At 40.2% G+C, this 24600-nt stretch overlaps 1 protein-coding gene across 1 annotated transcript in view; it reads left to right on the top strand.

The window, feature by feature from the left end:
• etnk1 (ethanolamine kinase 1) overlaps positions 1–24600 on the top strand; it is a 62549-nt gene that overhangs the window by 18723 nt on the left and 19226 nt on the right. Inside the window, 2 exon segments of the mRNA XM_039761584.1 lie at positions 16786–17045; positions 18662–18799. Of these exon segments, the coding sequence (XP_039617518.1) occupies positions 16786–17045; positions 18662–18799 (398 nt within the window).

The following is a 24600-nucleotide window of genomic DNA, read 5'->3' as shown; positions in this document are numbered from 1 at the left end:
CTTTGGCTGTATATTTTGGGTCATTGTCCATCTGTATCATGAAACGCTGCCCAGTCAATTTGGCTGCATTTAGCTGGATTTGAGCAGACAGTATGTCCTTGAACACCTCAGAATTCATTCGGCTGCTTCTGTCCTGTTTCACATCATCAAACACTAGTGTCCCAGTGCCACTGGCAGCCATGCACGCCTAAGCCATCATACTGCCTCCACCGTGTTTTACAGATGATGTGGTATGCTTTGGATAATGAGCTGTTCCACGCCTTCTCCATACTTTTTTCTTGCCATCATTCTGGTAGAGGTTGATCTTGGTTTCATCTGTCCAAAGAATGTTTTTCCAGAACTGTGCTGGCTTTTTTAGATGTTCTTTAGCAAAGTCCAATCTAGCCTTTCTATTCTTGAGGCTTATGAGTGGCTTGCACCTTGCAGTGCCCTCTGTATTTACTTTCATGCAGTCTTCTCTTTATGGTAGACTTGGATATCGATACGCCTACCCCCTGGAGAGTGTTGTTCACTTGGTTGGCTGTTGTGAAGGGGTTTCTCTTCACCATGGAAATGATTCTGCGATCATCCACCACTGTTGTCTTCCATGGACGTCCAGGTCTTTTTGCATGCTAAGTTCACCAGTGCTTGCTTTCTTTCTCAGGATGTACCAAACTGTAGATTTTGCCACTCGTACTATTGTAGCAATTTCTCGGATGGGTTTTTTCTGTTTTCACAACTTAAGGATGACATCTTTCACCTGCCTGGAGAGCTCCTTTGACCGCATGTTGTCTGTTCATAGCAAAATCTTCCACATGCAAGCACCACACCTCAAATCAACTCCAGGCCTTTTATCTGCTTAATTGATAATGACATAACGACGGACTTGCCCACAGCTGCCCATGAAATAGCCTTTGAGTCAATTGTCCAATTACTTTTGAGCCCCTGAAATAAAGGGATTGTGTTCAAAAAATGCTTTATTTGCCTCACATTTTTGTGCAATTTTTTTGTTCAACCCACTGAATTAAAACAAAGTCTGCACGTCAACTGCATCTGAGTTGTTTCATTTAAAATTCATTGTGGTAATGTACAGAACCAAAATTGGAAAAAAGTTGTCTCTGTCCAAATATTTATGGACCTCACTGTATGTATGTATATTGTGGAAGCTGGCCCGGACACAGACAGGCAGACACGCCAATGTCACCCAACACATGTTTATTATACACTAGCAAAATACCCGCGCTTCGCAGCGGTGAAGTACTGCCCTAAAAATTTTATTAAGAACAGAAATTAAACCTTTTTAAAATGAGGGAAAATATACCAATAATTATTTGTTAAGGATCTCTTTGTATACCACATTGTGAGTTCGGCCCTCCAGTTGTAATATGACCAAGCTGTGCGCTGAGCTTACTCTTGAGCATGCAACGTACAGTTGGCCATGTGAAAAGTAATCTTGCCTCCAATCTCGCAGCTTGGATTGCTGCTGTCATAATCGGTTTGAGTTTCATGGTTTGTTTTTGGTTTGTTTCAATTACTACAGTATTTGCAGGACTTGTGTTGAAGTGACATTCTGCATCTGTCAAGCGTTGTAAGCATACAACCAGTTTTATTGATAACTTCACATCCAGCTTTTGAGAGTTTAAACATTCATAAACATCAAATTGTCCACTACTGAAATCATCACCTGTGAGTCTAAGATGTGTAAGAGGTATTGACGGTTGTCGAAAGCTGTAAAATATTTGGCCATTTCGGTACGCTTGAAAGTGACAACCGAACAATTCAACGGCAGCAATCAACTCACATACAGAACCATAGGTGAAGGGCTTAAGCATTTCACTGTTATAGTGCTCCTGTGTAGTATAATTATCTCCTGTACCGTCATCAGTCCACACCTTAAACCTGTCCCAGTCATTCAATACATAAGACACAATGTTCCTCCGGATATCAAGAGTGAGCCGGATATGGCCGTGCAATATGTAACAAAGAGAATGGAAAAGGCAGGTGCCATCTCCGGGCATGGAAACCACTCGGTAAGTGACATTTCTTTGATCGATAGTGATCACCTTGATAGACATGTTAATGTGGATATGATTGGAACGATAAATGAAATGGGTACCTGAACAATGTAAAGTAAGTCTAAAATACCTACACAATAACTACAAACCAGATTCCAAAAACGTTGGGACACTAAACAAATTGTGAATAAAAACTGAATGCAATGATGTGGAGATGGCAAATGTCAATATTTTATTTGTAATAGAACGTAGATGACAGATCAAACGTTTAATCTGAGTAAATGTATAATTTTAAAGGAAAAATATATTGATTCAAAATTTCACGGTGTCAACAAATCCCAAAAAAGTTGGGACAAGTAGCAATAAGAGGCTGGAAAAAGTAAATTTGAGCATAACGAAGAGCTGGAAGACCAATAAACACTAATTAGGTCAATTGGCAACATGATTGGGTATAAAAAAGAGCTTCTCAGAGTGGCAGTGTCTCTCAGAAGCCAAGATGGGTAGAAGAACACCAATTCCCACAATGTTGCGCAGAAAGATAGTGGAGCAATATCAGAAAGGTGTTACCCAGCGAAAAATTGCAAAGACTTTGCATCTATCATCATCAACTGTGCATAACATCATCCAAGATTCAGAGAATCTGGAACAATCTCTGTGCGTAAGGGTCAAGGCCGTAAAACCATACTGGATGCCCGTGATCTCCGGCCCTTAAACGACACTGCACCACAAACAGGAATGCTACTGTAAAGGAAATCACAGAATGGGCTCAGGAATACTTCCAGAAACCATTGTCAGTGAACACAATCCACCGTGCCATCCGCCATTGCCAGCTGAAACTCTACAGTGCAAAGAAGAAGCCATTTCTAAGCAAGATCCACAAGCTCAGGCGTTGTCACTGGGCCAGGGATCATTTAAAATGGAGTGTGGCAAAATGGAAGACTGTTCTGTGGTCAGACGAGTCACGATTCAAGTTCTTTTGGAAATCTGGGATGCCATGTCATCCGGACCAAAGAGGATAAGGACAACCCAAGTTGTTATCAACGCTCAGTTCAGAAGCCTGCATCTCTGATGGTATGGGGTTGCATGAGTGAGTGTGGCATGGGCAGCTTGCATGTCTGGAAAGGCACCATCAATGCAGAAAAATATATTCAGGTTCTAGAACAACATATGCTCCCATCCAGACGTCATCTCTTTCAGGGAAGACCCTGCATTTTTGAACAAGATAATGCCAGACCACATTCTGCATCAATCACAACATCATGGCTGCGTAGGAGAAGGATCCGGTACTGAAATGGCCAGTCTGCAGTCCAGATCTTTCACCTATAGAGAACATTTGGCGCATCATAAAGAGGAAGGTGCGACAAAGAAGGCCCAAGATGATTGATCAGTTAGAGGCCTGTATTAGACAAGAATGGGAGAGCATTCCTATTTCTAAACTTGAGAAACTGGTCTCCTCGGTCCCCAGACGTCTGTTGAGTGTTGTAAGAAGAAGGGGAGATGCCACACAGTGGTGAAAATGGCCTTGTCCCAACTTTTTTGGGATTTGTTGACACCATGAAATTCAGAATCAACATATTTTTCCCATAAAATGATACATTATCTCAGTTTAAACTTTTGTTCCGTGATTTACAGTATGTTCTATTCTGAATAAAATATTAGAAGTTGGCACCTCCACATCATTGCATTCAGTTTTTATTCACAATTTGTATAGTGTCCCAACTTTTTTGGAATCCAGTTTGTATAATCATAATAAACAAACAATAAAACAGCGGAGAAGCCGTGGATTAAATAAAAGGCTGTAGTTATCCGCATTGAGATGTGAATCCCGTGGCGAAGCAAGGAAGGGAATGTAGAGACCTGGAGCAACGGACGGCCTTATATAGGCAGACAGCCAATAACGTGGGAGGTGTTGGGATGGGGGACCCAATGCCGCCTCACACGGTGACCGAGCTGCAGGCTATGGATGTATATATGTACGTAAGTAGGTTTCAGTTAGCGTTGGGAACCCATGTACCAAATTTCTTGAAGATGGGCCCATAAGTAACAAAGACTGTTGGAAAGTTCAATATGGCGGCCGGCAGTGGCGTCATACCACCGAAATAAGTACGCACATTGTTTTCGGTTAGCACAGGGAAGCCGCCTACCAAATTTCGTGAAGATGGGGCCATAAATAAAGTTCAGCATGGCGGATGTTGTCGACCGTTATGACCGTTATGCATAGAAGTTCGAAATGAAACCTGCTTAACCTTTGTAAGTAAGCTGTAAGGAATGAGCCTGCCAAATTTCAGCCTTCTACCTACACGGGAAGTTGGGTAATTAGTGATGAGTGAGTCAGTGAGGGCTTTGCCTTTTTATTAGTATAAATTATATACACAATTCAAGTGCTCACAAACCCCGCAAGTCCCCAAAGTCCCGGCCTCTTCCCTATGCCTCACTCTTCAGGCCGCCTCCTGCCTCCTCCAGAGACCTCGTCCACTACACTCCCAACTCCAGCCATTCAATGAAGGGAGGCAGTCCTTTTTATAGCACCCGGATGTGCTCCAGGTGGGTTCCGGCAGTCTTCCACCGACATGCCCCAGTGTCGGAAATGCTGAGGTCCAGGGCTCCAAGGGCATAGGGGCGCCCCCTGGTGGCGACCACGGGCCCCTACAGGGTTGAGCTTCAAAGCTCTGTACCCGTGGCCCCCTAAGGTACCAGGGTGGTCGCCCCCACATGGTCTGGGGAAGGCGCAAGCCCTCCTCCGGTCCTCTTGGGCGTCCTGGGCGGGTGAGGAGAGGACGAAGCAAGAGAAGAGAGAGTGGAGGTGGCCTGAAGAGAAAGGCAAAGTGTATGAGAGGCCTGGACTTTTGGGAAGTCTTGGGGTTGTGTGGCACTTGGACATTGTAAATATTGTAAATAAACGTGTGGTGGTGACTTTCAGCATGTCTGCCTGTCTGTGTCCGGGAATACTATTTGCCCTATGCCCCAGAAGTACGTACGAGTTACATGGACAGGAGGAATGACGTACTTCCAGGGTGAAGAAAAGGTCTTTTTATCTGACCCGGAAGTAATAAGGAATCATGGACTGAAGGATGGGAAACACTTCCGGGTCAGGAACTATAAAAGGACTGTGGGAACTCCCGACGACGAGCTGAGCTGGGTGGAAGGGTGGCAACGCGTCTGGGAGTGGTGGATTGTATTATTGAGTATTGGTTATTGTTATTTATGAGTATAGTGGAGAGGATGGTGATTTGTTGCACTATATAGTTCAAAAAAGAAATTTTATATTTGGACTTTTACCTGGTGTCTGGCGTATAGTCTGAGGTTTCAAGAGGACGATAGCACCTTCTATCTGTCACTATATACAGTATATATGTATTTATGTGTGTGTATATATAATGTGTGTGTGTGTGTATATATATATATATATATATATATATATATATATATATATATATATATATATATATATATATAACAGATTAAGTGCTTGCTCTTGCTCGCACCCTTGCACCCTCAGACACCACGTCAGACACTAGGTAAAAGTCCAATAATGATATTTATTATATCAATAATGTGCACAAAGCACCCTCCACTCCCAAATACTCCAATAACAATAATAATCCTCCACTCTCCCAGATGCTTAGCCACCCTGCCTCCCAACTCAGCTCATTGCCTGGGAGTTCCCAAAGTCCTTTTATATTCCCTGACCCGGAAGTGTTCCCAATCCAACAGTCCATAAGTCCTTATTCCTTCCAGGTCAGGGTAAACAATGCTATTCTCACCCGAAGCCGTCTCTCTTCCTATGACGAACTTCCGGGTCATAGGGCACAAAGAACTCTTCAGTCCTCCTGCAGCTCCCTCGTGGCCCCATGGCATCCAGCAGGGCGGTGCATAAAAACTCCATTGTCCATGATGCCCTGCTGGTCTTCTGGGGACCTCCATGCTGCAAGGAGGGCTCCACCTGGCGGCTTGGGGGTATTGGCCGAGTTAAACGGCTGGCCTTCCTCCACTATATATATATATATATATATATATATATATATATATATATATATATATATATATATATATATATATATATATATATATATATATATATATAATATATATATATATATATATATATATATAATACAAGAAATTGTATAGGGCAAAATAAAGAGAAAAAAAAAATCCTCTAAAGACTTGTCAGTTAAGATAACCACACCATTGTTGCTAAAATTCTAAGTCATCAAATAAAGTGAAAAAAATTGAGGTTCATTTCTATGTACCTCCATCCCTGCATAATTACAATGCTTAATAGTCATCACTTGTCCTTAAGCCCATATAAACTTAATTGTGTTTCATTTTCCATAGGTAGTAAGTATATCTGTGTCTTCAGTCCACTGCTTTTATACTTTAATTATAGGTAGAAAATTTAACATGCAGGGCATATACTTCGGGGCCTTAATGATTATTCAAGCACATCTCAGCAGGACAAATTGTAGCCAACCCCACCTTCAGCAATGGAAATAGACGTTGCTAGGGTCACAAAGCTTATGGTTGCAGTTACTACCTTTTTAATTTGGGTATCTTCCATGCACATGAAGGACCAACATTCAGATTGTTACAGCAGATAACTTGCCTAATGTGCGTACGCATAAGGTGTCACTTTTCCTGTAAGGGAAAAATTTGTTTCTCTTTTTTATTGGGTTATACTTTGTATTTTTCAACCATGCATGTGGAGTCATGCTGGAAAACATTCTGAAAATGGCCAGCCGGCAGACGTGAAGTAAGAAGGAACATCACCCATGAATTTTTTTTAAAGTGATACATTATTATACATTTAAAAAAAATAGCATGCCTTTTCTTGTGCTTTAAAAATTTAACATCAAAAGTCTTAAAACCTACCAGATACTTCAACTTTTGAGCCAGTAATCTTTTTGAATATTGTTCCAGGTGTTGACTTTGCACATACATTGTAGAACAGAGTATCCTTGTCATTATTTGGAAAAACAAAATTCTTTTGAGATTATGCCATTTTAAAAGCAGACCTGCTCTACATCCTTTCACCATGCTGGGGAGAAAGGTCCTTACAGTTTATGGAGTGTTTTGCGATCGGTCACTGTAGGCAGTTTAAACAAATGCCATTGCTCTGCAATGATCTGTGTCAGCAATTCTCTAAGGGGCATCCCACCCGGGATGACTGTCTGTGGTGATTCTGGGTTTCAAATGAGACAAATCAACTGTTATTCTGTATCCACACACACTCGCACCAGTTGAGGTAACCTGCCTGCTTTTGGAGATAGTAGGAGTAACCCTACGAGTTTGTATAGAACATAAAATCCCCACATGTTCAATGACCAGAGACAAGTTTCAAATTTGTATGAGGAAGAAACACTATTGACTACTCAACTCAACTGTGCTGCCTCACATACAATCAGAACTACTTATCTAAACAATATTCAGTTTAATAATACATAGCATCTCAATTGCTATTACTATAAAGCTCTATTTTTCACCCTGCTTCTGAGCTGCAATGCAGTAACCATTAGAGGGTCGATGTAGATTTCTGTCTGTCTGTGTCTGTCTGTGTCTGTCTGTCTGTCTTTCTTTGAAACATTTTTAAGCATTTTGAGGAAAAAGACAATCATGCTTCAGGCACATAGTTTTGTGCCATTTTACTTCCTTCTTTACAAACGTACATTAAAACTCCACCCATAACAGTCAATTTGAACAGAAACTTATCACAGGAAAAAAATGTAAAAATCAATGATAAAATGTGTTACTTTCAGTTTTCTTTTGTTGAACAGTATTCTGTAAATTTATTTATTTACTAGGGGACTCTGCTACTGTTCCTGTGTGATTTATCTTTCTTTTTTTAGATCCACATCCCTGACGCGGCTTTATAAATACACTGAAACTATCTGCATATTATTTATTAGTTTAATGCATCTGATTGTAATTAACCTCTAACAATATAATGGTCCACAGAATGGTCAAACTATTCTAAATACCATAGCTGCTTTAGTGTTGTTACTCTCACTGCACCTTCTTCTTCTTCTTTCAGCTGCTCCCATTAGGGGTTGCCACAGCGGATCATCTTTTTCCATATTACCCTCACTGCACCACTTGGAGCAGCTGATCGGAAAGAGAATTATCAATATACAGCATCAAGCACACACTGCCTCAGCCATGCTTTCTATTTGAACTGCTTCTCACATGGCAAACAGTTGAAAACCTTTCCTGTACGGACCTCTTGGTTCAGAAAGAGTTTCATCCTAGGAGCTCTAAACGCAATCAATCACTCCAACTGCTCCTTGTAGAACTGTTTGTACATATAAGTACAATCACCTCACTGTAAACTTGCGATACAGTTATAATATTGCACAACCTGAGCTACTTTATATAGCACGTATTTACATATGATGACAATATCATTTTTAAGATGAAATGCAGCAAAACATGTTTATTATATTATACAGATAACATCCATCCATCGTCTAACCCGCTGAATCCGAATAGGGTCACGGGGGGTCTGCTGGAGCCAATCCCAGCCAACACAGGGCACAAGGCAGGAACCAATCCTGGGCAGGGTGCCAACCCACCGCAGGACACACACAAACACACCCACACACCAAGCACACACTAGGGCCAATTTAGAATCGCCAGTCCACCTAACCTGCATGTCTTTGGATTGTGGGAGGAAACCGGAGTGCCCGGAGGAAACCCACGCAGACACGGGAGAACATGCAAACTCCACGCAGGGAGGACCCGGGAAGCGAACCCAGGTCTCCTAACTGCGAGGCAGCAGTGCTACCGCTGCGCCACCGTGCCGCCCTTATACAGATAACACTTTATTTAAATAATTTATATTGTTAAAAATTAAAGGACACGGTGTCGCTATGTTAGGAAGGATCTGGTGCTTTGTTCACGGATTGTTCCTGCTTCGCATTGTATGCTTCACTGGGACTGGCTTGAAGGATAGAATAATTAAACATGTACAGTGATACCTTGCTATGAGGTGTGGCAGAAAAGTAATGAGACTGATTTTTTATTTACCAAAGTTTTTATTTTTTTCAAACATCAATGTTATCCCCTTCAAAGTAGTTCCCTTGGGCAGCTACACACCGATGGAGATGTTGTTCCCACTGTTGGTAGCAGCGCTGGAAGTCTTCAACCGGTATGGTCTTCAGCATGTCCGCTACACTCTTTTGGATGTTTTCTAAAGTCCAAATGACGTCCTTTGAGGACATTTTTCAGTTTAGGAAAAAGGAAAAAGTCGCACGGACTGAGGTCAGGTGAGTAAGGGGGCTGGGGAACCACAGGAATGCCTTTTGAGGTCAAAAATTCTGTTATGGAGAGGGCAGTTTTTCTGCACCATTTTGGCACAGACCTTTCGCATGTGCAAATGTTCAGTCAAAATTTGATGAACGGTAAATCTGTTCAAATTTAATTGTTCACTCAACATTCTTAATGTTAAACGACGGTCTGATCTCACAAGAGTGTTCACACATTCGATGTTTTCATTGGTTTTCGAAGTTGAAGTCCTCCCTGAACGGTGTTCATCTTCAACGTGTTTTCTGCCTTCCAAAAATGATTTGTGCCAGCGAAAAACTTGAGCTCGGGATAAAGAATGTTCCCCATAGGCCTGTTTTAACTTTTCAAACGTCACACTTGCCGTTTAATGGCACAACGTTGCTCCAAATTCCGCTGTTCCATTTTGCGTGACGCACAACCAAAAACACAACTTCGCTAATAGCGGTCACAAAAATCACGTAGTTAACGGAAGGAGTTGAAACTCTCACTGAGCTATGGGAGGGTACTGATACACGTGATCTATCAAGGACAACAGCGCAGCATTGCCAGATCGCTTGCAGTGTTGCCAGTCTCATTACTTTTCTGCCACACCTCGTATATCGCGCTTCGACTTTCAAGGCTTCACTCCATCGCGGATTTTATATGTAAGCATATCTAAATATATATCATGGATTTTTGCTGGTTCGCGGATTTCTTTTAATTTATGGTACATGCTTCCTTTGTTGGTTTTCCCAGTTGATTTCATACAAGGGATGCTATTGGCAGATGGCTGAGAAGCTACCCAATCAAAGTATGTATTATGTATTAAATAAAACTCCTCAATGATATTCGATATACTTCCCGCGCAGTGCTTCGCATACTTCAAGCCCGAATAGCACCCATTAATTTTTGCCTGTTTGCTTCTCTCTCTCTCTCTCTCTCTCTGACATTCTCTGCTCCTGATGTGCACTCCTTTGAAGAGGAAGATATGTTTGCATTCTTTTAATTGTGAGACGAAACTGTCATCTCTGTCTTGTCATGGAGCACAGTTTAAACTTTTGAAAAAGAGACAAATGTTTGTTTGCAGTGTTTTAAAGTTCCTGTCTCTACAACCTCCTATGTTTCTGTGCAAATCTGTGACCCAAGCGTGACAGTATAAAAATAACAATATAAACGTATGGTTTTTACTTCGTGGATTTTCACCTTTCGCAGGGGGTTCTGGAATGCAACCAAAGTGATCAAGGAGGGATCACTGTACTACAAAGATATTTCAGTGTTCCTTAAAAGTTTTGAAGAATCAGCGTTATATGCTTACAGATGGCTTAACGTCTATTACAGGGCTGATTGTGTGGCGATTGAGTATTTGGAGAAAGAAAAGTAAGGACAGGAATTGGGGGTTAGTACGTTTGAAAGAGACAGTACTGCTACAATAAATTATTTCATCGAAGGTCGCGCACAATCACTGCACCACCATGTTCCTATGTTTAATAACATGCTTTAACTCCTGTCATCATGAAAATTATATCATGTATACATCTTGGTATTTTAGTTATTCAGAGAGCTGTAATATCACGAATGTAATGGATTCTGTGTCCTGTCGGAGGAAGAGAAAGCAGGTTTAAGAAGCACATAGTAAATTCACACACATAAAGCACATAGAAGATCAAATACAAACCAAAGCATTTAACCTACTACTTTAGTTACGATGGGATTTGAGAAACTAGTAAATTAAACGATTTTAAGATTAAGTTTATGATCTACTTTAATGACAAAATAAGCTATGTGATTAAAGTGGAAATTCAGAGATTAAAGTTGACATTTTGTGCTTTTTGCCCACTGTATGCCTTATTTTTTTTTTCTCTGTACCCTAATAAGCTTTCATATGACACTCAGACGGTGGGCTATGACCCGCCTTTTCACAGCGACTGGGATATGCAACTTTTTTTTTTATTTCGGGCACTGTGCAACTGTGAACTTCAGCTTTCGAGTTTCTCCGACACGCTATATCACTCGATCAGCTTCCTTTTCTTGTTTATACCACTGTTTAAATCAACAAATAGTAAGTTTTTCCTTGCCTCCACTTGGTATTCATTGAAATTGTTCTGTTTTTCCTTGTGGTTTTGCCATTGTCTTTTCTCAAAACGCTGAGCTTAAGGGCTATTTATATTGATTTACATATTCAAAGAGGCGTAATTCTGGGAGGAGTTGGGGCAGGACTTCAGGCACGTGCGTTACTTTTCACACTGATTGGGATTTATGTACACACAGATTCCTGCATCTGGATTTTTCTGTGTGTACACACATTCCCGCTTTTGTGCTTACACCATCTTATAGTGTGAGTTTTATGCACAGCGTTATATATGAGGCCCCGGCTCTTTAATGGCCTTTAGGGCATAACCACCAGCAGTGTCTCTTTTTTTGGAGAGAGTTTCGACTACATTGAGAGGTTTACTAACCTTGGTGCGTGCGGCAATATGCTGTACCACTGCATACTTCCCAGCCTGACCTGACCTGTAGTTCAGTGTTTTAATTGATAGGTAAAAAGTACCAAAAGTATCCAGACATGAATTACCAGCTTAAAATACAGTTTCTTGAAATTGACAGATTCAGAGATTGGCAGATTCAGAATTTGTTGAGATTAGAATCAACTATGACTATCGACTAATTGCAATATACTACCTGCAGAATGTTGTTAGAAGTTGGTCTCTTATCTCTGTCCAGAACATTTCATGGAATAAATTGCCACAAATAAGTAAACTAAATATAAGTATTGTAATGTAGCTATTGTGAGATATGGCCGGCCATTCATCCGGGCCAATACCCCCAGGCCACCAGATAGAACCCTCCTTGCAGCATAGAGGTGCCCCGAATGCCAGCAGGGAATTATGGACAGTGGGATTATAATGTACAGCCCTGCTGGATACCAAGGGGGCCGCCAGGAATTGCTGCAGGGAGGCCCAGGGATTTATATTTCCCATATAGCCCGGAAGTATTTCCAAGTTACGGGAATGGAAGAAATGATATATTTCCGGACTAAAGAAAAAGAAAAGTTTTTACCTGACCCGGAAGTGTTGAATAATCAATGGACTGAGGGCTCAAACACTTCCGGGTTGAGGACTATAAAGGACTGTGGGAGATCCCAGACATACAAGATGAGTTGGGAGGCAGGGTGGCTAAGCGTCTGACACTGGAGGATGCTGATTTGGATTGGTTTATTGAGAATTGCGGAGAGGAGCGTGCTTTGTGCACTTTATTATTATAATAAATAATAATTATTGGACATTTACATGGTGTCTGAGTGGCCTGAGGGTACAAGGGAGCGAGAAAGCCTTAATCTATCACACTATCATTTCCAAGAAAATTAAAGTTTACACAGATGCATTTAAATATAAAAATTGGTTAGCAAGGAAAGCTTCCCTAAAATGTCCGTCCATTCATTCTTTTCGACATCAGATTTGGTTTTTATTCTGCAGGGTGCTGAAACTGATTGTAGCAGTTTCAAGGCACAAAATGCTCCTGTCCAATGCAGTGTTCTCACTCGTACACATTCATAATGTACCGATTTTAAAGTCGTTATTTTGGCAGTAGCTCACATAATTGGTATGTGAGAGGAAAATGGAATACTCTGGAGGAAGTTATGGAGTTGCAAGTTCATACTGAAAAATGTAATCTATTTAGGGCTCTTTACCTCATATAATGGTCTATGAGATAGCACCATTAACCACTGTACCAGCGTGCAGTGCTTTAGTTAAAATGCTATTACATATTTTGAAATGTTGAAGTCTGGAATATTCCTTGGAGCAGTGCCAGTTGAATTCATATGGAATGTGAAATGTTGGAAACTGTTAAAATTGTATCCTGCAGGAAATGCCTTTGCTCCAAGTATGTGTGCCTGGGCACATTTTGTGCACACATTAAGCTTTCCTTGGATTAATCCCTTTAGTTAAAGATAAAACCATGAACAGGCAGTTGCAAGCTTCAGTAGTCCAGAAATGTGATTACAGTGCAATATTTGTAAAAGGTATCCATGTTTGGTCGTGATAATAGGGAACATTCCATGCATTATTAAGAATACATGTGACGGCAAGGCTAACAATTACCAGCATTCTAAATTCCACATGATTTCTGTTCCTGAGGCATTCTGGGGATAGTTTCTGCCTTTTGAATGATCACTGTTCCAAAGGACAAAGTTCCAAAGTTAATTTATTCAGCTGTTATGAAGGCAAAACTAGTCCATAACATTTATAAATCTGTGATAAGTGAGAAATGAAATTTGAACCAATCTAATTTTTTGAAATAAATATTTCCACTGTTTGCAAGCAAGATAGGTTACTTTTTGTTTTAATTAAAGGGAATTTAACAGTTTTCAGCATACAAGAATGTTTTCATGTGTTTAATGCTTAAAATTGTTTGGATCCATACAATCATCCATTTTCTAACTTGTTTTCCAACAGTAACTAAAAGCAAACCTAGATGGGGTTCATTGCAGAGCACATTCACGCACACCCATATAATTATCTGTATTGGAGCCAATTTTGACTTTTCCATAAACCTAATGAAGTTATTTGCTTTGTCTGAAGAAAACCGGAACAACTATAGCAAAACCCATGCAGAAGTTTAGAGAATAGAAAAGCCCCAAATAGACAGTTTATAGGTCAGGATTCAAGCCCAGAAACCCCCAGGCTGTGTGGAAACAGTGTTAACTACGTTACTGTACTGCTATGCCTCAGAGTATCACTGTCTAACTCAATTTATTTTTAAATCTGTTATTGTAATTAGCAGTGAACCACCCAGTCTCAATGAGAGTGCACCAGTGGGTAGGGAGAGCTGCAGGGATCTGTGGTATTGTGGTAAAGTGAGGTCCGCGGCTGATCATCATCTTTTTAAATAAATAATTGCCACACTCGCATCTTGGTAGGAGGGGACATGGTAGCATGGTGAGAGCGGTTCCCAGGCACGATGCGGGAGCAGGCGGCCCTACACAAAATGCACAGGTATAGGATCGTCCTTGACCTTAATTGGCGCCGACAGCTGTGCCACATCCCTATTTTAAAAGAGGAAACGTGAATGCAAGGAGGAGAATCAGGGAGAAAAAAATCTAGAAACGACAGGTTAAATGGATACAGAAAGAGAGAGAGTGACCAAGAGGCAGAAGGAGTCAGTGCGAGCAGACTCAAGAGAGAGAAGGCAGAGAGCTAGGAAGTGAGAGCTCCTTGAGCGGAGTGAGAGGCTGACGCCCGAGGCTGAAGAAGTGATCACTCTGGCTGAGTAATTTTGGGAGCCAGAGTGATGTGCATTTAAAGGAGCGACTTGGTGTATAAGATCAGGAAGGTGGCGGGGGTCAAGAAGGCATGGGAGGAGAGCCCTCAGCGTGTGCACCCTGTCCGTTGGGGACCCAGGTTTTGGTCTGGTGAGTGAGCTTTTCCGTAGCCACGGGACGGCAGGCAACCAGACCTGAAGGAAAGTCAGCTGCTTCTGCTGTTTGGCCAAATCCTCTGCTGCATAGCCTGTACAGGATAAGCCAAGGAGCTGGGAGTTAAAAAAAGGAATGCACCAGGCTTTTTAAAAAGGACTGTTTTCCGCCAGTGTTTTTAAATGTTTTAATGGATTGATTTATTTATTGGGATTATTTTAACCTCCAGTTAATACCTTGTTTTATGGATTATTTCTTAACGTATTGGAGAACTCCACTACTTTTTTTTGGACGCTGTTTTGATAGGCTTTTAATAAAAGCACTGAATAATTTTGCACCTTCCCCTTGCTTCTTGTGATGTCCTCATTTGTACAGCTCATCCTTTTCATGACTATCAACATTGTTGGGTTCAAGAGGCTCCCAAATAAGAAGAGGGAGCATAGAGCCAGATCCACATCATCACAGGTATCCGGAACTTCTCTAGGTTGGGGCCAATGCTGTCCTGGCATTGCAGGCAATCTTGGCTTCCATTTGGGAGACAGATGTCATCCCAACTGACTGGAAAATGGGATTTCTCGTCCCTATCTTGAAAGGATAATGGGACTTTAGGCTTTAGGAAGTAAGCAAATTAATAAAGGTAAATCGTGTCATAAAATGATTTCTTCAAAACGTTGAATGTTATTTATTAGGCACAGATATGTCTGCATGCACTTTTTGTGGCATTACCCATGTATTTTTTGAGCATGTCCGTGCCAAATAAATAACATTCGACGTTTTGAAGAAATCATTTTATGACATGATTTACCTTTATTTATTTACTTACTTCCTAAAGTCACAAGTAGTGTGCAGAGGGCATGCTCAAAAATGTGTGTAATGCCACGAAAAGTGCTTGCTGATACTTTAGTATGCAAGCAATGGTATGTGCATTCTTGTTCCGATGTAGAAGGGAGCTGAGTTTACCTCTGTCACAGCACGTCTATATGAAAACAGCAGTGTCAGATGCGGGGGTGGGGTGTGTTTGGGCTCGTGAACACGGCTGAGATAATAAAACTGACTAAAAAAAAAAAACCAAAGCTAACCTTTACAAGTATCATAAATTACACCGGCTGTTACAGACTGAAATCAAATGTATGTTTTTATTCTAAAATAGTAAGACTAAGAGCAGTTTACTTCTCAAAATGGAGTTGTACAGGATCGAACTCGCGACCTTTTGATTCCCAGTTGGCAGCTGATTCTATTGCACCACGGAGGCAGTCATAATAAACAGGTGTCAATGTCGCATGTTAAGGCGGCTTTTTGTTTCTGTAGTTATATTTTTGAATAAAAGCGCAATTGTTGTGTTAGATTTGTATCTTTTGTGAAAGTATTTCTTTGATACTTCAGGTTTCATACATTATATAGTTTATGCCTACATTTTGTCATCTACTAGTTGAATATAAAATACGTTTGTTTTAACAATGTGTTTACACAGATTACTGTAGAAACGGAACAGACATGAAATGCGTGTGTTCCAAACAACGATCTATTATTTCCACTCTAAAACTCCACTTCACTCCCAGAAAAGCAATCAAGGCATGAGCTGGAAGAAGTTTGTGCACGTTCTAAGTCGGTGGGGGGATGGAATAGCCGGCTGCTTGCAGCCTGATTTTTATCAGCACATTTACAGTAGATGACAAAAGACGCTGGTGGAGAGCTGTGAACAATTTTAAGAAGCGATTTAAGGTGGGACGGATTTATGAGTTTTTTCGTAGGCTCTGGTAATTCTAGTGTTAATGTCACTAAGCACACTAGTGATGATTACCTTTTAATACATTTACATTGTTGCATATGTCATGTTCCAATCCAATGTGTAAATCATCTTGATGACGGTTAGCAAATATAAAGAAAGCTAAAATTTTTCATATGACCTCATTCCGGAGTTCTGTTATTTTTTATTTTTCATGTTTCAAAATTTTAGATTGGTTTTAACTTTGTTTCATTTATAATTACTATCCTCTCTTTATTGGCTTGTATATCAGCCCTTATCAGTTTATTCCTGTGTATTTTTAATGGATTATGAATTAATGTGATCTTTTTAATCTAAATTATTTATAATTCTAATTGATATGTTTTTATTAGATGTTTACAGATGGTATCACTAACAAGCTTATTGGTTGCTATGTGGATGAGACAATGGAAGATGTAGTTCTAGTGAGGATCTACGGCAATATGACAGAACTGTTTGTGGATCGGGATAACGAGCTGAAAAGTTTCCGTGTCCTTCATGCTCATGGATGTGCACCTAATCTTTACTGCACCTTCAACAATGGCCTTTGTTATGAGTTCATTCAAGGCACAGCACTTGACCCTGAACATGTCAGTCACCCAAAACTTTTCAGGTAACTAAATGTTAATGTTATCTTTAGTAGACAAAAACTGTAAAATGTTTGCCTGTTTTGCATTATGATGTGCTTTGTTTTTATTTGCCCTCTACCTATAATGTTTATATGATAAGCTGGCAGTGTAGAATATTAACTAGGAAGGTGGATTCTATACCACAAACTTTCTAGGCCAGTTTTTCTTTCTGAATCAATGCGTAACCCTTAGCAGGTTTTCACCAGCACCAATTGTTTAAAAAGCATAATCTTAACATTCTAGTTTTGCAAATAAAATGTGTCTGGTAAATAAATGGGATTTAAATGATCACGTCTGGAATTAGTGACAAATTACAGTTTAACTAAACATAAAAATGGCAGCAGTTTTCTGTGTTTTTGGAATAGTGCATATATAGTTTAATACTATTTTATAATTTCTACAAAGGAATAATGGTTGGTTGCATTTTAAGTAATATGGTGAAATTGTAAACATCGAGAATATTTAACAGAATTATATGACCCAGGCATTTGCACTTTTTATCTATTTGTGTGTTTTTCAGTGGTCCTCCAGTTTCCTCCCAAATTCTAAAATGTATGTGAAACATAACTTAAATTTGATTAGTATGAAAGGTTCACATAGGAGTACATTGGGCATTCATTAATGAGTCTGTCCTGTTATATAAAGGTCCTTCTGTAGCTGGATAAGCTTGGGGTTTACAGAGTACTGAACTGAAATTGATTAAAAACATGAATGGATGCCTGAAATTGTTGCGTCACCTGTTAACACCTGTCCATATTCAGATAATTTACTTAAGTATTTCATTGACATCTACGGTGTTCATTATTTTATTTTAGAATAGATACCAGAACAAGCCATCATCTCTTATTGTACTTTAACTACTTAACATCCTTGATAAAGCTTACCATTAAATTGGGACAGTTTAGTTTTAATTAAACACAATGCTTACTTAAATTCCTCAGTTTTTTAATTAAAATTATATTTGCCATATTGCAGATGTGAGGGTCAGTTCATTCAATTGCTCCTCTTAAAAAAAATCAGCACATTTGTAAATTAAAGGAAATAGTTGCGATGTTCACATTGTAAATTGTTTTTGAATCATAAATAACTTGTTTATAAAATTCATATGTATCTTGTGAAGAACTGGCATTTCATCTGAGTTTGTTTTTCTATGTTGCATTGGATGCGCCTGGGACTGGCTTTGTTTTCATGAGCACATGAAATTGAAATTAAGGAAACCAAGATTAATTTAGTAAATTAAACAAACTTCTCACAAGTTATACATTTTTTGACTTGCTGCTTGAAGTCCCTGTTGTTTTTCTTCAGCACTATGGTAATTTTCTAAAATATTTCTGTTACATTTCTATTAGTAAAATAATATGTTTTTAAAGAGGGTTCTAGGTTGCAAAACTACAGAATCAGATTTTCAGTATGTTTTTTTTTTTTTAATCTTTGCTTTAGTTAATAATGCAGCTTCATACTTGTTCTGTTGCTTCTCCTCCATAGAAAGCATAAACAAACAAACATGTTGGAAGATATAAATGTGACAAGGTAAAAATTATGCCTAAAGTTGTTAAATACCATAGGCATACAATTCTAATACATGATTTTGTGTTTGCAGGATTATTGCCCAGCAACTGGCTAAATTTCACTCTATTCATGCCCATAATGGATGGGTGCCAAAATCAAACTTGTGGTTAAAGATGAAAAAGTACTTTTCCCTTGTTCCAAATGAATTTGAAAACAAAGTAAACGAAAGGTAAGATATTATAACATTGTGCTAAGAGTCTGCAACCTGATGTGAAAGAGCGTGATTCGCAGGGTTTAGCATTTAGCTACTTTCATAGTTTGTTTATTTATTGGCTGTAATTGCTTTGACTACAATAAAAAATCTTGTTCTTCTTCTTTGGGCTGCTCCCAATAGGGGTCGCCACAGCGGAACATCTTCCATATCTTTCTGTCCTCTATATCTTGCTCTGTTACAGCCATCACTGTCATGTCGTCTCTCACCACATCCATAAACCTTCTCTTAGGCCTTCCTCTTTTTCTCTTGCCTGGCAGCTCTGTCCTTAGCATCCTTCTCCCAATATACTCTGCATCAAACCAGCGCAATCTCACCTCTCTGTCTTTGTCTCCCAACCATCCAACTTGAGCTGACCCTCTAATGTACTCATTGCTAATCCTATCCATCCTCATCACACCCAGTGAAAATCTTAGCATCTTTAATTCTCTACCTCCAGCTCTGTTTCCTGCTTTCTGATCAGTGCCACCATTTTCAACCCATATAGTATTACTGGTCTCACTACCGTCCTGTAGACCTTCCCTTTCACTCTTGCTGATATCCGTTTATCACAAAGCACTCCTGACACTCTTCTCCACCCATTCCACCCTGCCTGCATTCTTTTTCACCTCTCTTCCACAATCCCCATTACTCTGTACTGTTGATCCCAAGTATTTAAAGTCATCCACCTTTGCCATCTCTACTCCTTTCATCCTCACCATTCCACTGACCTCCCTCTCATTTACACACGTGTTCTGGCTTGTTCCTACTGACCTTCATTCCTCTCCTTTCTAGAGCATATCTCCACCTCTCCAGGGTCTCCTCAACCTGTTCCCTACTCTCACTACAGATCACAATGTCTTTAGCAAACATCATAGTCCATGGACACCTGTCTGATCTCATCTGTCAACCTGTCAATCGCCATTGCAAATAAAGGGCTCAGAGCTGATCCCTCATGTACTAATTGTACATTCATCCCATACAATTTGCATTCTTGAAAAAACTTGAGCCATGTTACTTTGCTTGATGTTACTGCACAAGGGAGTATCCATAACACGTAGATTGAGTGGCAACTAAAAAGTAGAATGTGCCATTTTGCTACCCTGCAGAGTGTTACTGCTTTTCCAGAGGAAGCCACTGCCAGTGCAATATTTTGACTTTCTTTTATTTTTGCAAGCAGTATTTTTATTGGGAATGTCTTTCTGGTCCCTCCTGGTGCATCTAGGTAATAAACTACCCTGTTCTCTATTAATGCTACCAATTATAGACTTTTTTTTGGTAACAATTAAAGGGGGTTCGTTATCTATACTAATAAAAGGCAAAGCCCTCACTCACTCACTCACTCACTCACTGACTAATCTCTAATTCTCCAATTTCCCGTGTAGGTAGAAGGCTGAAATTTGGCAGGCTCATTCCTTACAGCTTACTTACAAAAGTTGGGCAGGTTTCATTTCGAAATTCTATGCGTAATGGTCATAACTGGAACCTATTTTTTCGTCCATATACTATAATAGACTTCTGCTCGATGCCCGTGGGAGGCGGAGTTATGCCTACCACGTAGTTTAGTGCCTGCCCATATAAGGCCGTCCGTCAGCGGCAATCCAATAGAAACACTGCCACTAAATATTCACAGGTGAAGGACTGTACTTATGCAGAGAAAGATGAGATGGTCAGGGTGGTGTTTGGCACAAACTCAGCGAAACTGCAAGAGAAACTTTTTTAAGTGCCGGGTCTTAGCTAACATTAAATACAGCCGTGGACATCATACGAGATGGCACCAGCACAGCTGGAAACCTTCGATGCATGAACACCGAGCGGCTCACATGAAATGATGCAGTGCACAGACAAAAAGCAACAGTTCCAAAGAGTGCTGAACAAAACCGAATTACACAATTGAGAAGGCAGCAAAAAAATATGAAGCGTGTGATACGTGCAAGCATATTCATAAGTGCAGCTACTGCGGAAACAAAGCACACGATGGAAAAGTCAATGTCCCGCTAAAGGAACACAGTGTAAGAAAAAAACCCGTGCATGCAGTGTGTCACGTCTCAGATGAAGAAGGCAAGCTATTTATTGATGCAGTAAGAAACGAATCGATGAATGAAACCTGTTATCTTTACGACGATTGACAAACACGGAATGTAACTTGAACACAACACATCCTACAAATACGAACCTGATTGAAAGAAATAATGATAATCAAATCCTTGATGACAGCAACACTCATAACACAAAACAATTACTGTATATTGACAATCATGTTACGTTATTTTTAAAATGTTCCCTTTTCTTTTTCATAACTTCTTTAACAAACTACTTCTCCGCTGCGAAGCGCGGATATATATGTATATGTATATATATATATGTGTATATATACCCCGATCTACATACTTTCAAATAGACAAACCACATGCCGTGGCGCAATGGTAGAGACTTCGCCTCTAGCGCCGAGGTTCGATTCCTGACACGGGGTGCACTGAGTATGTACGCGCGCTTCCCGATTTCATTTTACCCTCGCATCCCCTTGGTTTGAGACGTATGAAAAAATATGCAGTTAACGCAGAAAAACAACACCAATTGAAGCTTTATGAATAATGGATACAAAGTGCACACATCAGAGCTACAACAATGTTAGAGTCGGAATAAAGTGCATTCCTACGACTGATTGGAGGAAAATTTCATTTCAAAAGACTACCCGACGGAAGCCTTGATAAAAGCATGGTTTTGTGCACACTGAAAAGCAAGCAAAATTAGATGTTTTGTCTCCAGGGTCTCCTCAACCTGCTCTCTACTATCGCTACAGATCACAAAGTCATCAGCAAGCATCATAGTCCAAGGGGACTCCTGTCTAATCTCGTCTGTCAACCTGTCCATCACCATTGCAAATAAGAAAGGGCTCGGAGCCGATCCCTGATGTAATCCCACCTCCACCTTGAATGCATTCATTACTCCTACCGCAGACCTCACCATGGTAACACTTCCCTCGTACTTATCCTGTACAACTCTTACCTACTTCTCTGCCACTCCCGACTTCCTCATATGATACCACAACTCCGCTTGAGACACCCTGTCATATGCTTTCTCCAGGTCCCAAAAAAGCAATTCAACTCCTTCTGGGCTTCTCTATACTTCTCCATCAGAGCTCCCTCAGAGCAAACATCGTATCTGTGGTGCTCTTTCTTGGCATGAAACCATACTGCTGCTCATTAATCATCACCTCACTATTTAACTTAGCTTCCACTACCCTTTCCCATAACTTCATGCGGTGGCTCATCAGTTTTATCTCCCTGTAGTTACTACATTCCTGCACATCCCCCTTATTCTTAAATATCGGCACCAGTACACTTCTTCTCCACTCCTCAGGCATCCTCCCACAAGATTCCATTAAACAATCTGGTTAAAAACTCCACTGCCATCTCTCCTAAACACCTCCATGCTTCCATAGGTATGTCATCTGGACCAACGGCTTTTCCATTCTTCATCCTCTTCATAGCTGTCCTTACTTCTTGCTTGCTAATCCGTTGTACTTCCTGATTCATCCAACCTCTTCTCTCTCTCGTTCTCTACATTCATTAACCTCTCAAAGTACTCTTTCTATTTGCTCAATATGCTCTCTGAGTACATTTCTATCTTTATGCTTTATTACCCTAACCTGCTGCATATCTTTCCCAGCTCGGTCCCTCTGTCTAGCCAATCGGTACAGGTCCTTTTCTCCCTCCTTAGTGTCCACCCTCTCATACCTCTCTCTTCACCTTGTGCCTTATCTCCTTGTACTCTTGACTACTTTCTGCATCTCTCTGATTATCCCACTTCTTCTTTGCCATCCTCTTCCTCTGTATACTTGCCTGTATTTCCCCATTCCACCACCAGGTTTCCTTTTCCTCCTTCCTCTGTCCAGATGTCATGCCAAGCACCCATCTTGCTGTCACCTTTACTGCATCTGCTGTAGTTTCTGGTAATTATTGACTACTACCCAGTGCCTGTGTCACCATCTCCCAAAACTCAACCTTGCAGTCTTCCTTTTTCAATTTCCACCATTTGATCCTTGGCTCTGCCCTCACTCTGTTCCTCTTCTTGATCTCCAACGTCATTTTACAGACCACCATCCCATGCTGCTTAACTACACTTTCCCCTGGTACCACTTTGCAGTTGTCAATCTCCTTCAGATTGACTCATCTGTATAGGATGTATCTACCTGTGTGCATCTTCCTCCACTCTTGTATGTAACCCTATGTACCTCCCTCTTCTTAAAATACATATTCCATGTCCATCCTTTTGGCAAAATCCACTATCCTCTGACCTTCTTCATTCCTCTCCTTGACACCATACCTACCCATCACCTCCTCGTCTCCTCTGTTCCCTTCACCAATATGTCCATTGATATCCGCTCCAGTCACCACTTTCTGTCACTTGGGTACACTGTTCATCACTTCATCCAACTCACTCCAAAAATCTTCTTTCTCATCCATTGCACACCCAACTTGCGTGGCATATGCACTAACAGCATTCATCATCACACCTCCAATTTCCAGCTTCATAATCATAATCATAGTTTTTTTCTCAATTGATGAAATTTAATATTCCACTGACATGACATTTAAATGTACCCATCTATGGTATATTGCCTTCCATTTGGTGAAAATCTAGTTATCAGTATCAGCTACATTATTGATATAGAGCATGCTAGACTTTTTCTAGCTCCTGTCTCTGTCCATATTATCTACCACAATGGGACATCTCTGGTGTATTCCTCCTCTTGGCACCAGACAAGGCATGCTCTGCTCCTGACAGAATCAAGCTGTGTAACTGAATATATAACAGGGTGTACTCATTGTGTGGTCCATGCTGAAGCAAGGCGAAGAATAGTAAGGCATTTTCGGTGGGGGACCTGCTTTATCTTTTGTCCCATGATTTTTCACTTAGTCCATTTTGTTGGGTGTCTGTTTTAAGTCCTGAAATAATTTGGATATGCTGCATTTTATGTTTATTTGTTCAACATCCAATCTTTCATATCTAATCCACATCCAGACATACAACTTAACGTTGCATTAATGTTACAGCCTTTTTTTTTGGGAACAAGCACCACTGATGTTGTTCTTTGCATTAATACATTTTGAGTGTACACACCTGACCAGCTGATTAAACTAGGGTGTTTGCACAGCTGTTTAACTGTACCATCCGGTAATTAAAAAAAAAAAAAAGATTTTTGTGTTTGAAAATTGCTTTTTAAAACATTCATTTTAGTTAAATGATTTCATCTGAAAAAAAACTAATCATGCATATATTAAATTGTTGTTGCTACCCATAAATCCATAACCATATCAGTGTTACTTTATATTTATATATATATATATATTTTTTTTTTATTTTTGCTGTAGTCTTTTCTGTTTCCAGGATTTGATTTTGTTTTGTTTGGTTTGAAAGTTAATACTGTAATCATGTCCATGGTCCATTGCAGATTTATAATTGGTTCAGGTATTAGCTGAGACTATGTGGGTGTGTGTTCAGGGAGAAAAACTATATAGCCTTGGAGTGCTTAATGGGGAGTGCAGCTTCAGTTTGATTCATTTGCAAAGGCACGGTCAGCTCAACTGTCCCTCGTTGGTTCTCTGTTGCTCATTGATTAGGCACTTACACCATGAGTCTGTAAAGAGTCTGAGAGGTTAAGAGGAAGAAATAGGGGGAAAAATAAGGAATTCTGTGAGAGATGGGAAGGAAAAGTGAATTGGTCTGGGTTGCAGCGTGGAGGCTATACAATGTAGGAACACTGTGATAAAGCA

Source organism: Polypterus senegalus, chromosome 8 (genome assembly GCF_016835505.1).
Source record: "Polypterus senegalus isolate Bchr_013 chromosome 8, ASM1683550v1, whole genome shotgun sequence".
Taxonomy (NCBI): domain Eukaryota; kingdom Metazoa; phylum Chordata; class Cladistia; order Polypteriformes; family Polypteridae; genus Polypterus; species Polypterus senegalus.
Note: the sequence above shows the minus strand (reverse complement) of the source record. Positions and strands in the feature narration are given on the sequence as shown.